Source organism: Nomascus leucogenys, chromosome 2, assembly GCF_006542625.1.
Source record: "Nomascus leucogenys isolate Asia chromosome 2, Asia_NLE_v1, whole genome shotgun sequence".
NCBI lineage: Eukaryota > Metazoa > Chordata > Mammalia > Primates > Hylobatidae > Nomascus > Nomascus leucogenys.
In genome coordinates, this window is record NC_044382.1 from 31,292,911 (window position 1) to 31,305,566 (window position 12,656).

General features: G+C 39.1%; 1 protein-coding gene across 2 annotated transcripts in view; it reads right to left on the bottom strand.

The window, feature by feature from the left end:
- The window catches only part of STK32A (serine/threonine kinase 32A), a 180,206-nt gene that overhangs the window by 54,153 nt on the left and 113,397 nt on the right, over positions 1 to 12,656 (bottom strand). For both annotated transcript variants that reach the window (XM_030826935.1, XM_003266595.2), the window contains exon 7: positions 8,490 to 8,579. In XM_030826935.1, the coding sequence (XP_030682795.1) occupies positions 8,490 to 8,579 (90 nt within the window). The remainder of the gene's footprint in view (positions 1 to 8,489; positions 8,580 to 12,656) is intronic.

The following is a 12,656-nucleotide window of genomic DNA, read 5'->3' on the forward strand; positions in this document are numbered from 1 at the left end:
CACCAGCTTTGGCCTCCCAAAGTACTAGGATTACAGGTGTGAGTCACTGCACCCAGCCAATAAGGCAATCTTTATAGAGTCAGAAATTAACAGTGATAATCCATGTCAAAGTCTCACTATGGTACCTAGCATTTATAGAGTGCTCAGAAACATTGGGTAGGCTTCTAGAGAGGCAAACATTCATAATAATTGACCTAGTTGCAAGATATGTACGGTTGATCCCAAGCCTCCTGTATAAAATGCTGGCTCTGGGCAAAGGAAACTGGTATGACATGGGTCCTGCACACACAGGTTTTCCCTACCCAGTGCACTCATGTTCTTTTTAAGTAAAATCCTGTGAACAACATCCAGCTAGAGAGGTAAAGTGTTTACATCCCAATGCCCAGGACTGGCCCTGACTATAAGAGCTTGATGCAGCAGGAATAAGTAGGGCTACTTCCCTAGTGCATTCACCTTTCATGCATCACTGCATCCTTCCTGCAAGTCACAGCTCCCAGTGCAATATGGGAGATAATGGCCCTGACCTCACACTACTCCCACAGACAGGATGGACTATATTTCTGCTCTCCCTTCTCAGTATCTCACAACAAGTCATATCAGATAGTCCCTAGGTGACGGGTAACAGACACGTCACTTAGAGAAGCTACAAATAACTTTGAGGGATAATCAGAGCCACTGTGCTAAGAAAATGCCTAATAGAATAAACATTACTCTATAAAAGTTATGTATCTGTCATATTGGATTATCCTTGGGGTTTACATGAATATTCTTTTCACTTTCTTTCTTTCTTCCAGCTTTATTTATCCAGTATTCTTTTTTATTCTCTTCTGCCTGGTCTATTTTCAGGCATGAAAACATTTTAAGACACATTTATTCATTCAGCAAATAGTCATGGTATGCAAGGCACTGAAGCATTTTGGTGGAATATTAAGAAGAAACTTTATGACAACATACAAAAACATAACAGATGAGTAATTCTTTGAGCCCTCAAATAGCTGAGAAACCAGAGCAGGAAGATACTGAAGGGCTATCACCAACCCTTCAAGAAGATTCCCTGCACCTAAGAGAGTACTAAGAGAGTTGGAGAAGGGCTAAGTGTCCCTCAAAAAAGCCACTGAGTATTTTGTTTGGTATTGCTCATTAGGTATTTCTATACATATATTCAGAAAAGCAAATAAAACACTGCAGAATTGGCAAACAGTTATAAGCTAACGTAAACATGATACAGGTCAAGAAATAGAATCTTGTCCCCATCACTGTGTCCTGTTCTGTTCATAACCCTAGAAGTCACTGTGCTAAATTTTATGTTAATAATTTTCTTGTTTTTCTGTATAGATCAATCTCTATGTACATATTTTTAGACAATAGTTTAGCTTTGCCCATCTTATATAGCTCCCAGAAACTGTGGATAAATTGGCTAGCTACCTATTTATTTATTTCGGTGCTTTATAATAAAGGAAACACTAACAAAGCAAAAAAAAATCTATGCCTTGTATTCTATTAAATTCCATTAAATTAAATCCTATTAAATCAAATCATATTCCTTGTATTCTAATATATACCTTTAATGGAATTAATTCACGGAACTTTACAAAAATGATTCTAAATTTCATCTACAAGAAAAAAATTCTGGAAGTAATATTTTTGGAAAAGAATAAAGAGAGAGTCCTGCATCCCATGTATTAACCTATAAAGCTACAAGATTTGAAATCTACAGAATATAGATGTTAGTACAAAAATGCATTTAGTTTATGATGAACATATTTCAAATCAGCATGGAAAGGGACTTATTTAATACATAGTCTCAAAACAATTATTTAATAATCATACAAAAATAAAGTCAGATCTTTGCCACAGAAGTTCAGTCAGAATAATATACAACTGAGTTAAGTAAAAAATTGAAACCATAATCAGAATAAAAATATTAAGCAAACACATCTAAAATCTGGTAAGAAAGTCTTGCTAAGAATAGCATCGAAGTTAGAAAACATAAAGTAAAAAGACGAGTGGCTTGATAATATTTTTAGCAAGCTTTTCATGTCAAAAATAGGCCATAAAATAGCAAAAAATTAAAAAATGAGAAATTATATTTGTAATGAAATGTACAACAAATATGATACACTAGGATTTCATATTCCAAATATATAAAAGGCAAGAATTATTTATATAATCAATAAGAACTATTGGTATAAGATAAAAGTATTAACACCTTAATAGAAAATGAGCAAAGAATTTGAACAGGCAATTGACAAAAGAAGTCAAAGAAATACTGTGGTGATATCATAATGTCATATCATTTTTACTTATCTTTTCTGGGACAATTAAAGATATTGATAGTGTAGCACTGATGAGAATGCAGGGAAATGAATATCTTCAGACACTTCCCGAACAAGTACAAATTAATATGAATTTTCACAACAGAAATCTATTAACATGTAAAGCCTTTGACCAGAAATTCTTTTGCTCTTTTAATTAATCAAATTAATTAATTTTAATTAAGAAGTAAAAATTGCATATATTGTATACGACACTATGTTTTGAAATAAATACATTGTAGAATGGCCGAATAGAGCTAATTAACATGTGCCTTACCTCACATTACCGACATTACCATTTTCTGTGGTGAGAACACAAAATTTTCTTTGAGTGATTTTCACTAAGAGAATACACTATTATTATTGAATGAAAATTTATCACAAAGAAATAACTAAGTTCCAGGACATAATTCTGCTAACAGGATTTTCACTACAAATTTAAATGTACAGGTTGAGTATCCCCTATCTGAAATACTTGGGACCAGAAGTGTTCTGCATTTCAATTTTTTTTTTCAGATTTTGAAATATTTACACTATACTGGTTGACCATCCCAAATCCCCAAATCAATCCAAAATAATCCAATGAACATTTCCTTTGAGTGTCATGTTGGCGTTCAAAATGTTTTGGATTTTGGAGCATTTTGGATTTGGGATTTTTGGATTTGGGATGCTCTATCTGTATTTCAAAATGAGAAACAACCTAACATTCAACAACAAAAAGTTGATTAAGAGAAGTGGGTTTCTATTTTAGCAGAGGCATGTTTATTGACATGAACAAAGGGTCAGTATTGCAGCATGTTAAGAGTTAGGGCTCTGGCATCAGACCCCTACGACTGCCTCCAGCTTCACAGTCAACAAGTTTCTTAACCTTTCAGTCTGCTAATTTCTGAAGTGAGAACAATATATACTATAACAATAGTACTATATATACAATGTACTACAATAATTATATGTTAATATGCTATAATAAAACTGTAACGATAGTATTGGCCTCATAGAACTGTTTTTAGTTTAAATGACATAATGCGTGCAGTTAGAACAGTGCTTAACATTTAGGAAGAGCTTAGCAATGTCAGCCATTCTACCTTCATCACTGTCACATCATTGTCCATGTCTCAGGCACTGCATGTTTCTAGACTTGGGTTTAATTTCATGCTCTGCCAATCACTGGCTGTGTGATTATGACCACATCACTTTCTCTGTCTCTGGGCCTGATTTTTTTTTTAACTTATAAAATCTAAACAATAGTAAAACCTATTTTATGGGGTTGAGACTTTAATAATAAATGTTAAAAACTTAGCAAAGTGCTTGGAACAATAAATGTTCACTATATGATGCTATCATTATTGTTGCATTATAAAATGAAAATTTAGGTTACATTTAGCATGATCAAATATTTTAAAAATGTAAACAGTATGTGTTTGTGCTTAGGAAAAAATGTCTGGAAATAAACCATAAATATCTATTGGCAAAGGGATTAATTTACTTTCCTTTTGCTTACTAGTCCACAGTGAACTTATTTTATATAAATATGTATATATATATACACACACATACATATACATATATACACATACACACATACATATACATATATATACATACATACATATATAATTTGGAGGAGAATGTTTTACTTTTATTTTTATTTTATTTATTTATTTTTTTTGAGATGGAGTCTTGCTCTGTCACCCAGGCTGGAGTGCAGTGGCGCGATCTCTGCTCACTGAGAGCTCTGCCTCCCAGGTTCACGCCATTCTCCTGCCTCAGCCTCCCGAGTAGCTGGAACTACAGGCGCCCACCACCACGCCCGGGTAATTTTTTTGTGTATTTTTTTAGTAGAGACGGGGTTTCACCGTGTTAGCCAGGATGATCTCAATCTCCTGACCTTGTGATCCGCCCGCCTCGGCCTCCCAAAGTGCTGGGATTACAGGGTGAGCCACCGCGCCCAGCCGAGAATGTTTTAATTGGTTAACTCTAAGTAATCTGGATGATATTCACACAGACAAAGGAGAAGAGAGAAGGAATAATGGAGGGACCAGAGGGAGCAGAGAGGTAGAAGACAATAAAATGTGAAAAGCAAAACTTCCTTGCTGGATGGAAGGTGGTGAAGAACTGGCATACTGACTTATTATTTACAGAGCTATCGAACTGATTTAAAATATGCTCAGCATCTTGTATTAGTAGATGAATATTTCTCCAATCTTCATTCAGTATTTTGGTTAGTTTTCTTTCTTTTTAGAATTCTTTTTGTTCTTTCTGGTGAATTGCTACTTAGTATCCTACAGAAGCACTATAAAATGGGTGCTGATAGATTTGGTAGATTTTACCAAATCATTGGGAGCATAATTTTTAAAAAGAGACAACAGACTTCTACCCACAATACCTCTGGGAAAGACTCCTATCCAAAAGGAGGAGTGTGGCAATCACATAATCATTTTGGAATAAGGCAAGAAACATTTCCAATATGTTAGCCTAACTAAGTTGACTTAGAACCATTTAAAAACCACAGATAAATATATTTACAAACATATATTTTTATTTCTTGCTAATCTTCCTTTTAAGAAAAAGCTTGATTTCTGAAATCAGACAGAGCTTGATTTAAATATAGACTTTTCAATTATTAGCCATGTGATCTTGGCCACATTATTTAGCTTCTGATTTTTCTCATTATAAGGTAGTGGTAAGTATAGTCTGCCCCATAGGGCTGCTGAGAAAAATAAATGAATAAATGAATGTAAAACATTTAACACCTTGTCTGGTCCAGGGAAAGATTTCAAGAAATATTAGTCATTGTTAATTACAAGGGTAAAAGTGGAAGGTGCACAGAATTTTTCCTAGGTTCCAATTTCCCAGTTCTATCTTGTGAGAAGACTAGAAATGCCAACTTTGAAAAAATTACATTATACAGATATTGTACTTAAAACCACTGGGGAGAGGAAAGAAAGGTGGCCTCCCCGTACTTCTCTCACCATGGAAACCAACCCTGGAAACCCAGATGCACATTTTCTGATTTGGCTCCAAGAAAATAGCCCTTAATATGGAAACCCAGGAAATCTGGAGAATAAACTCATCAGAGCAGCAGGCTTGGATATGCTTTTTTATCATTTGAGTACCATAGGTTTTAGGCAGAAAATGGGCTGAATTATATATGTCCATTATTTTAGAAGTGACAAAAGAGATTTATTTCCCCCACTGGTAATTGAAAGCCATGAAATTTGCAGTTGTTCAAATTTCATAGAAAATAAGGCTCATTTTTTTTCTCATAGAAGATTTCTGTTGGAAAGTGAGGTGGCTCTGCATGTAGGGGGTTCTCTTTTCCTCTCTCTCTCTTTAGTTACATGGGGGAAGAGAATGAAATATTAAAAGAAAATGGCATTGCTCTTGTCCTTGATTTCAAGTTGAAATATTTTACCTTTGAATTACTCTGACCATATCTAGCTGAAACAATTCATTCCACCCCGACTTAATCCCACCAGTTTAAACAGCAACATCACCACATCACCTGCTTTAAGCATCTTAACTAATTAGGGTAAAGCATGAGTAGTTTTTTTTTTTTTGTTGTTGTTGTTTGTTTTTCTTTTGAGATGGAGTCTCACTCTGTCACCAGGCTGGAGTGCAGTGACGCAATCTCAGCTCACTGCAACCTCCGCCTCCCGGGTTCAAGCGATTCTCCTGCCTCAGCCTCCCAAGTAGCTGTGACTACAGATGCATGCCACCATGCCCAGCTAATTTTTGTATTTTTAGTAGAGACGGGGTTTCACCATGTTGGCCAGGATGGTCTCAATCTCTTGACCTCGTGATCTGCCTGCCTTGGTCTCCCAAAGTGCTGGGATTACAGGTGTGAGCCACCATGCCCCGCCAAGCATGAGTAGTTTTTAGTCTTCTATCATCAGACAGCAACTGTGCAGTGTCTAACTTCCTGTTTTTGCTGGATAAGGAGCTCGCCTAATGATAGCTCAGTCTGTTGCCTAATAAGTTTTAGTCCTATTTGCTTATTACATTTACTTTAGATGCTTTACAGTTCAGTTCTGTGAATTTTAAAACTATTCTCATATCTGATTCAAAGCTTCTTCACCCACCCCGCTGGGCTGGTTTCAGCCACCCCGGTATGGAGGTGGAGGATTGATCTGGCTCTCACACACGTCCTTCTATCTTTTCCTAGAAAGCACTATTTGTTTTAGGACATGAAAGAAGGGTAGTAGAGGCAGAGGGGTCCTCACACATGTGCTACCCCTACAGAGTAATCTCTCTTTAGGGGTCTGTGGCAGAAGTTGTAAATCCTAGCTACGTGGAGGAATTACGCTAAAAGCTTTAAACCACCCTATGCCTAGGCTCCACTCTCAGTCATTCTGGTATGTTGAGCTCTATTGGGACTTGTGGTGTTTTCAGGAAGTCACACTGACAGGAGCCTCCCTCCCTTCCAGGCTATACTCCTGGTCATTGGAAGGTCCCATGTGAAGGTGGATCACAGCCTGTAGCTAATTTACCTCCCTTCTCCCCAATACAGTCACATTCACTGCATACCTGTCTCCTGCTGCTATGATCCCCAGAAAGACTAGCCCCCAAACTCATCAACCTTCCATGGCCAACCAGGCTGTGTTATCTCCAGGACCAGGCAGCAAGTCCAGTAACTACACAGATATCTAACCAAGAATGAAATTCCAGGTATCTTTTCTTGCAGTCACTCTAAGAGTTTACAGATAATTCTCTTGAGATCTGACTCACTTGCCATAGGAGCAACCACAGGGAGAAGGGAGGGAGAACTCCCTCTTTCTGAATACTGTGTGCCCCCTCAAGGACACTAGCTCTCTCCTTGCATTGTTGAGGCTGGACAGGAAGTAAAGCTAGTTCTGCTAAAAACTAGTTCTGGTGTCTATATAGAGATGGCTGCTCCCAACAGGTGAACTTAAGAGTTTTTGTAGTTGATTTGTTACCACAACTATACATGAAACCAACTGACAATTTTGCATCTAACACTATCTTTTTGGTCACCCCTTAGTAAATGCTGAATTGTCAAGGCAAAAACCAGTTCCTCACCTCGCTACACACAAAATAATGCAAAGACATTTAAACTTTCTGAGGCAGAATTTCCTCACCTTTATTTATTTTTAAAAATAATTTATTTGTTTTTAGAGACAGAGTCTCACTTTATCACCCAGGCTGGAGTACAGTGGCATGATCATAGCTCACTGCAGCCTCCAACTTCTGGACTCGAGCAATCCTCCTGCCTTGGCTTCCAAAGCAGCTGGGACCACAGATGCATGCCACCATCCAGCTCCAGAATTTCCTTATCTTTAAACAGAGGAATTTATGGGATTGTTGTGGCACTATAGGTAAATCTAAAATTACAGCTGGGAATGTATTTTGTAAAGTTTATAGCTCTATGTATGTAATGCAGTATTATGTAAATAATGGTTAAAATAATACTTTGCCACTTATTACTATTTTGCTTATTACTGTTTCCAACTTCTTTGTTTGTTTGTTTTGAGATGAAATCTTGCTCCGTCGCCAGGCTGGAGTGCAATGGTGCGATCTTGACTCACTGCAACCTCCACCTCCCAGATTCAAGCGATTCTCCTGCCTCAGCCTCCCGAGTAGCTGGGACTACAGGTGCGTGCTACCACCAGCTAATTTTTGTATTTTTAGTAGAGACGGGGTTTCACCATGTTGGCCAGGATGGTCTCAATCTCTTGACCTCATGATCTGCCCACCTTGGCCTCCCAAAGTGCTGGGATTACAGGCGTGAGCCACCGTGCCTGGCCTTGTTTGGTTCTTTTTTTATAAATCTGCTCCCACTAGAATGTAAGCTCCAGGAGCTGAAGACCTTGTCTGTGTTGCTTTCTACAGGGTCACCGGCATCTGAAACAGTGCTAAGCACACAGAGACTGTTAGTAGGTATTTACTGAATTAGTTAATATTTTTGTTAGGAAGTGGGTACAAACGGTCTTCCTTGACTCATGAAATAAGTTTTCAAAATGTAATCAATGGTCCTTTCCTATCAAAGTCATCTTGGGTGCTTGCTAGTGGAGAAGACCCATGAAATCAGAAGCTCCACAGGTAAAGTCAGAGAGGAACTTACCAGTTCTAGCTGCAAATCCCCACAGATGATTCCACCTGTAATAAATGGTATTTACAGGAAAGAAAAAAAAAAGCCACTCATGAAACCCATACCCATGTAAGGCTTGGTGCCAGCCATGGTGGTAATCTGTGTCTCCCTGGGCAGCATCGCAGCAATGTTGAAATCTGTGATGTGCACGTGCCCTGCAGAGAGAGAAGAACCACACAGAAAGTTAAGTCCCATTTAACCCAGTGGCACAACCATGCTTCTAACTGAAAGCACCCAATTAGTCTGTTAATTCTTGTAGGCCAGTTGCAGTCCATCCTCAAGGCCAACATGGTCTTAAACCAGCAATTCTCCATTTCATGATATGCAATGATTAGTCTCTGATTGTAAGCCTGTAGTTCAGCCTCAGAAAATTTTACTCTTAGTAGTTAATAATTTGTGGTCAGGTAATTCTAGTTAGGCATCTTTTTTCTGTTGGTGACATTTTAAGTTACTTTAGCCTATGAACACTATGAAGGAGACAGCCAAGAGATACTCAAAGTATCACGTTTCCAAACATCCCTGATGGGATTATTTTTTTTAAAGAGGCAAATAGGCTGGGCGTGGTGGCTCACCCCTGTAATCCTAGCACTTTGGAAAGCTGACGTGGGTGGATCACTTGAGGTCATAAGTTCGAGACCAGCCCGGCCAAAATGGTGAAACCCCGTCTCTACTAAAAATAAAAAATAAAAAATTAGCCAGGCATGGTGGTGGGTGCCTGTAATCCCAGCTACTTGGGAGGCTGAGGCAGGAGAATCACTTGAACCTGGGAGGCAGAGGTTGCAGTGAGCCAAGATCATGCCACTGCACTCCAGCCTGGGTGACAGAATGAGACTCTATCTCAAAAAAAAAAAAAAAAAAAAAGAAAAAAGAAAAGAAAAGTAACAGGCAAATATTATTACTACAAAACTGGCATGAATATGGATACGAATATTTATTTCCTAGCCAAGAAAGCATCCCTTTTCTCCAAGTTTTTCTAAAATATTTTTGTATATATTTTTTGTCTGATAGTTCAGGTTGGCCTCATCAGTCTCCAACAAAATAACTGTTATCAAGGGATCGTGGGGGGCGGCGATCAACTTTAGTTTTTTTTTTTTAATTTAATTTTTTTTTTTTTTTTTTTGAGATGGAGTCTCACTCTGTTGCCAGGCTGGAGTGTCATGGTGTGCCCTCGGCTCACTGCAATCTCCGCCTCCCGGGTTCAAGTGATTTTCCTGCGTCAGCCTCCCGAGTAGCTGGGATTACAGGCATGCACAACCATGCCCAGCTAATTTTTGTATTTTTAGTGGAGATGGGATTTCACCATGTTGGTCAGGGTGTTCTACAATCTCCTGACTTCGTGATCTGCTTGCCTCGGCTTCTGAAAGTGTTGGGATTACAGGCGTGAGCCACTGCGCCCGGCCAATCAACTTCATTTTTAAAGGGATTCTATAAAGAGCACTAGACTGGGAGCCAGGAGGCCTGGGTTCTGCCTTGAACTCTGCCTCTAACACATAGTAGACTTTAAGTCCTTTTCCAAGGTGGAACTAAATTTTCCTTTATATAAAAAAAGAGGGGGTAGACTAAATGAGCTCTAGGGTCTTTCTCAGCTTTAACACTCAAAGCAATATAGTGTGGGTCTAATACTTGTATGTGGCAGGGAACACACTCTATGAGGTGCTCTAGGGTCCCTGCATTTACAGCTAGAGGGAACAAAAGGGCCATGCCAAAAGCTCAGGCAGACAAGCCTATTATGTTAGCTGTTGGCATGACAGTCATCTGCTTTCAGAGAATCTTGAAGTGTTGGCATTTCCATTTACATGTGTCTGTGGTTTTGATGAGATACAGCTGTAATTGGAGGGCATGTCATCAGGTTCTTCCAGGGCCCACAGTCCACACTCCCCATATCAAACTTCATTGTCTGCTCCCTGATAGTATCCAGCCTGCTGCTAAACATAAATCTCACTGCTTTTATCACCAGGATTTTATTTTGTGCAGAAAGTGTTTTGGCTTTGTTTATGTGATGATATTTCAGTAAAGTAAAGGTAACACTCATCTAGTTAAAAGGTATTCTTGCCGGAGTGGCACCAATCCTGAAATCAGGATTTCAATAACTTACTCTATCATAGCATAGGTTGTCTCTGTTTTTTCTTTTTCTCTTTCTCCCCATGGGTTCTGCTCATAGTGTTGGACCAATGAGTCACAAAGTTTAATACAAATCAGGTGAGTCTGGAGACTGTGGTGAAGAGCCTGTTTCTTGGAGTCAGACTGCTTGGCTTCAAGTCTAGTTTCTACCACTAACTAGCTGTGTTACCTTGAAAACGTCACTTATCCTTTCTGTAAAGTTGGAAAGATAATCATAGTCTTCTCAAGAGGTTATTGGAAATATTAAATGAAATAATGATTACAGGAGACTTAGCACAGCATTTGGCAAGAAGTAAGCATTTAATTGCTGACATCTGTCATTATCAGAAACTTCAGTGTAGTTTTGCAAAACACATGTGCCTGGGCTTTGGTCTCCTGAAACTCCAATTCAGTGGGACTTGTAGGAAAGCCAGGTATCTGTATTAAAAACAACAAATTCCACAGGTGATTCAGATGAGCAGCCAGACATGCAACTGTCTACTTTAGTCTGCATAGATTTTCCAAGCTGACTCAGCTACAAGATTATCTATGCTCATGTAGAAGTGGAAGGTAGAGAAGGTTTTAGAGCCAATTGGTTCCTACAATGTAGTGCCCAGACCAGCAGTATCAGCATCACCTGGGAACTTGTTAGATATGCAAATTCTTATGCCCCGTCCCCCCTCAGCTCTATTATACCAAATCAGAAACTCTGTGGGTTGGGCGCCAATATTTAAATAAGCCTTCCAGGTGATTATGAGACCTAATAAAGTTTGAGATTACAGTTTTAAAAGAGGGCCTGGCTGAGCAGAACTTCTCAACTCTGGTGAGTACTCATTACACGTCAGTTGAAAGAATGTTGAATATTTTCCTTTTAAATGTTGTTTACACTTGCATGATTGAGTTTTCAAAATGTTGTCGCACAAAGTTTCTCCTTTAGCCTAGTGAGGTAGGCCCTATTTTATATATGAGTCATTTATGGCTAGGTTCAAAAGACTCAAAAGTTACAGAGCTAGAGTTAAGACCTAGAATTTTGTCTAGAATCCCTTTGTCAGGCTATGAATCTACCAAAAACTTTGTGTGCTGTATCACAAGATCAAAGAACTGAATAACCTAAAACAGTTAATTTCTGATTGGCTCAGAGTTCTAGTCCACTTCCAGGATGCCTATTTAAGGAGAGGGAGAAATTATCTGAGGGTCATGTTCTGCTGGATCTTCTAGCCTGGTGCTCCTGAGCTAAACAATGAAGGCAGAACTTCACAGAGTGCTGGCCCTAAGCCTCAGTCCCAGGTCCAGCTACAGCCATGCTTTGCTTCTCCTTACCATGGTGACCTATCTGCCAGGTTCCCTTCTGTGTTTTGAAAATGAAATTTGACTGCTGGATCATAGGAAAGGGTTCAATCTCCTGCTGATTGAAGGACACAGGAATTGCCTTGGGAATGAAGGACTTCTCTGGCTTTTTTCATTAGCCCAGGCCTTGAGTGAGCCTTAGAGCAGAGTTTCTCAACCTCAGCACCATTGAAATATTGGACCTGATAATTTTTTGTAGTGCGAACTGTCCTGTGCATTGCAGGATGCATGCTAGCATCCCGGCCTCTACCTACTAGCTGCTGATATCACCTCCCAACCCTGGCTGGAATCCTGATAATCAAAATGTCTCCAGAAATTACCAAATGTCCCCTGCAGGGAGAAGCAGTAGACCAAAATTACGCCCAGTTGAGACTCACTACCTGAAAAGTTTTTCAGGTGCAAGCCTCAGAACTTCTAATTTACCACTCTAGGAGAGGGTTTCTGCCTTTTCTTTTTGCCTCTGTTGCTTGGGACAGAGGATCATATAAAAAATCTGAATTCATCTTATGATGCCATTGAATTCAGCCATCATTGTTGTCATCATTTACACTCTTTCTTACTGCTCCTGTGCACAGCCTGAGGATCTCTGACATCAACGCAGTGCTCTAGGGCACCATAACCAATCGGCTGGCACTGCTCCCAACTTTTAAGTCTCTGCTACTTGCAGATGTTTAGAATATGTGCCCCACATTTTTTCTGAGATGCTTGCTGAAAATGCATATCCCTAGGTACTACCTGGGGAGTGATTAAATGGGGATAAGTTACAGTGTATTCTACACTGTATG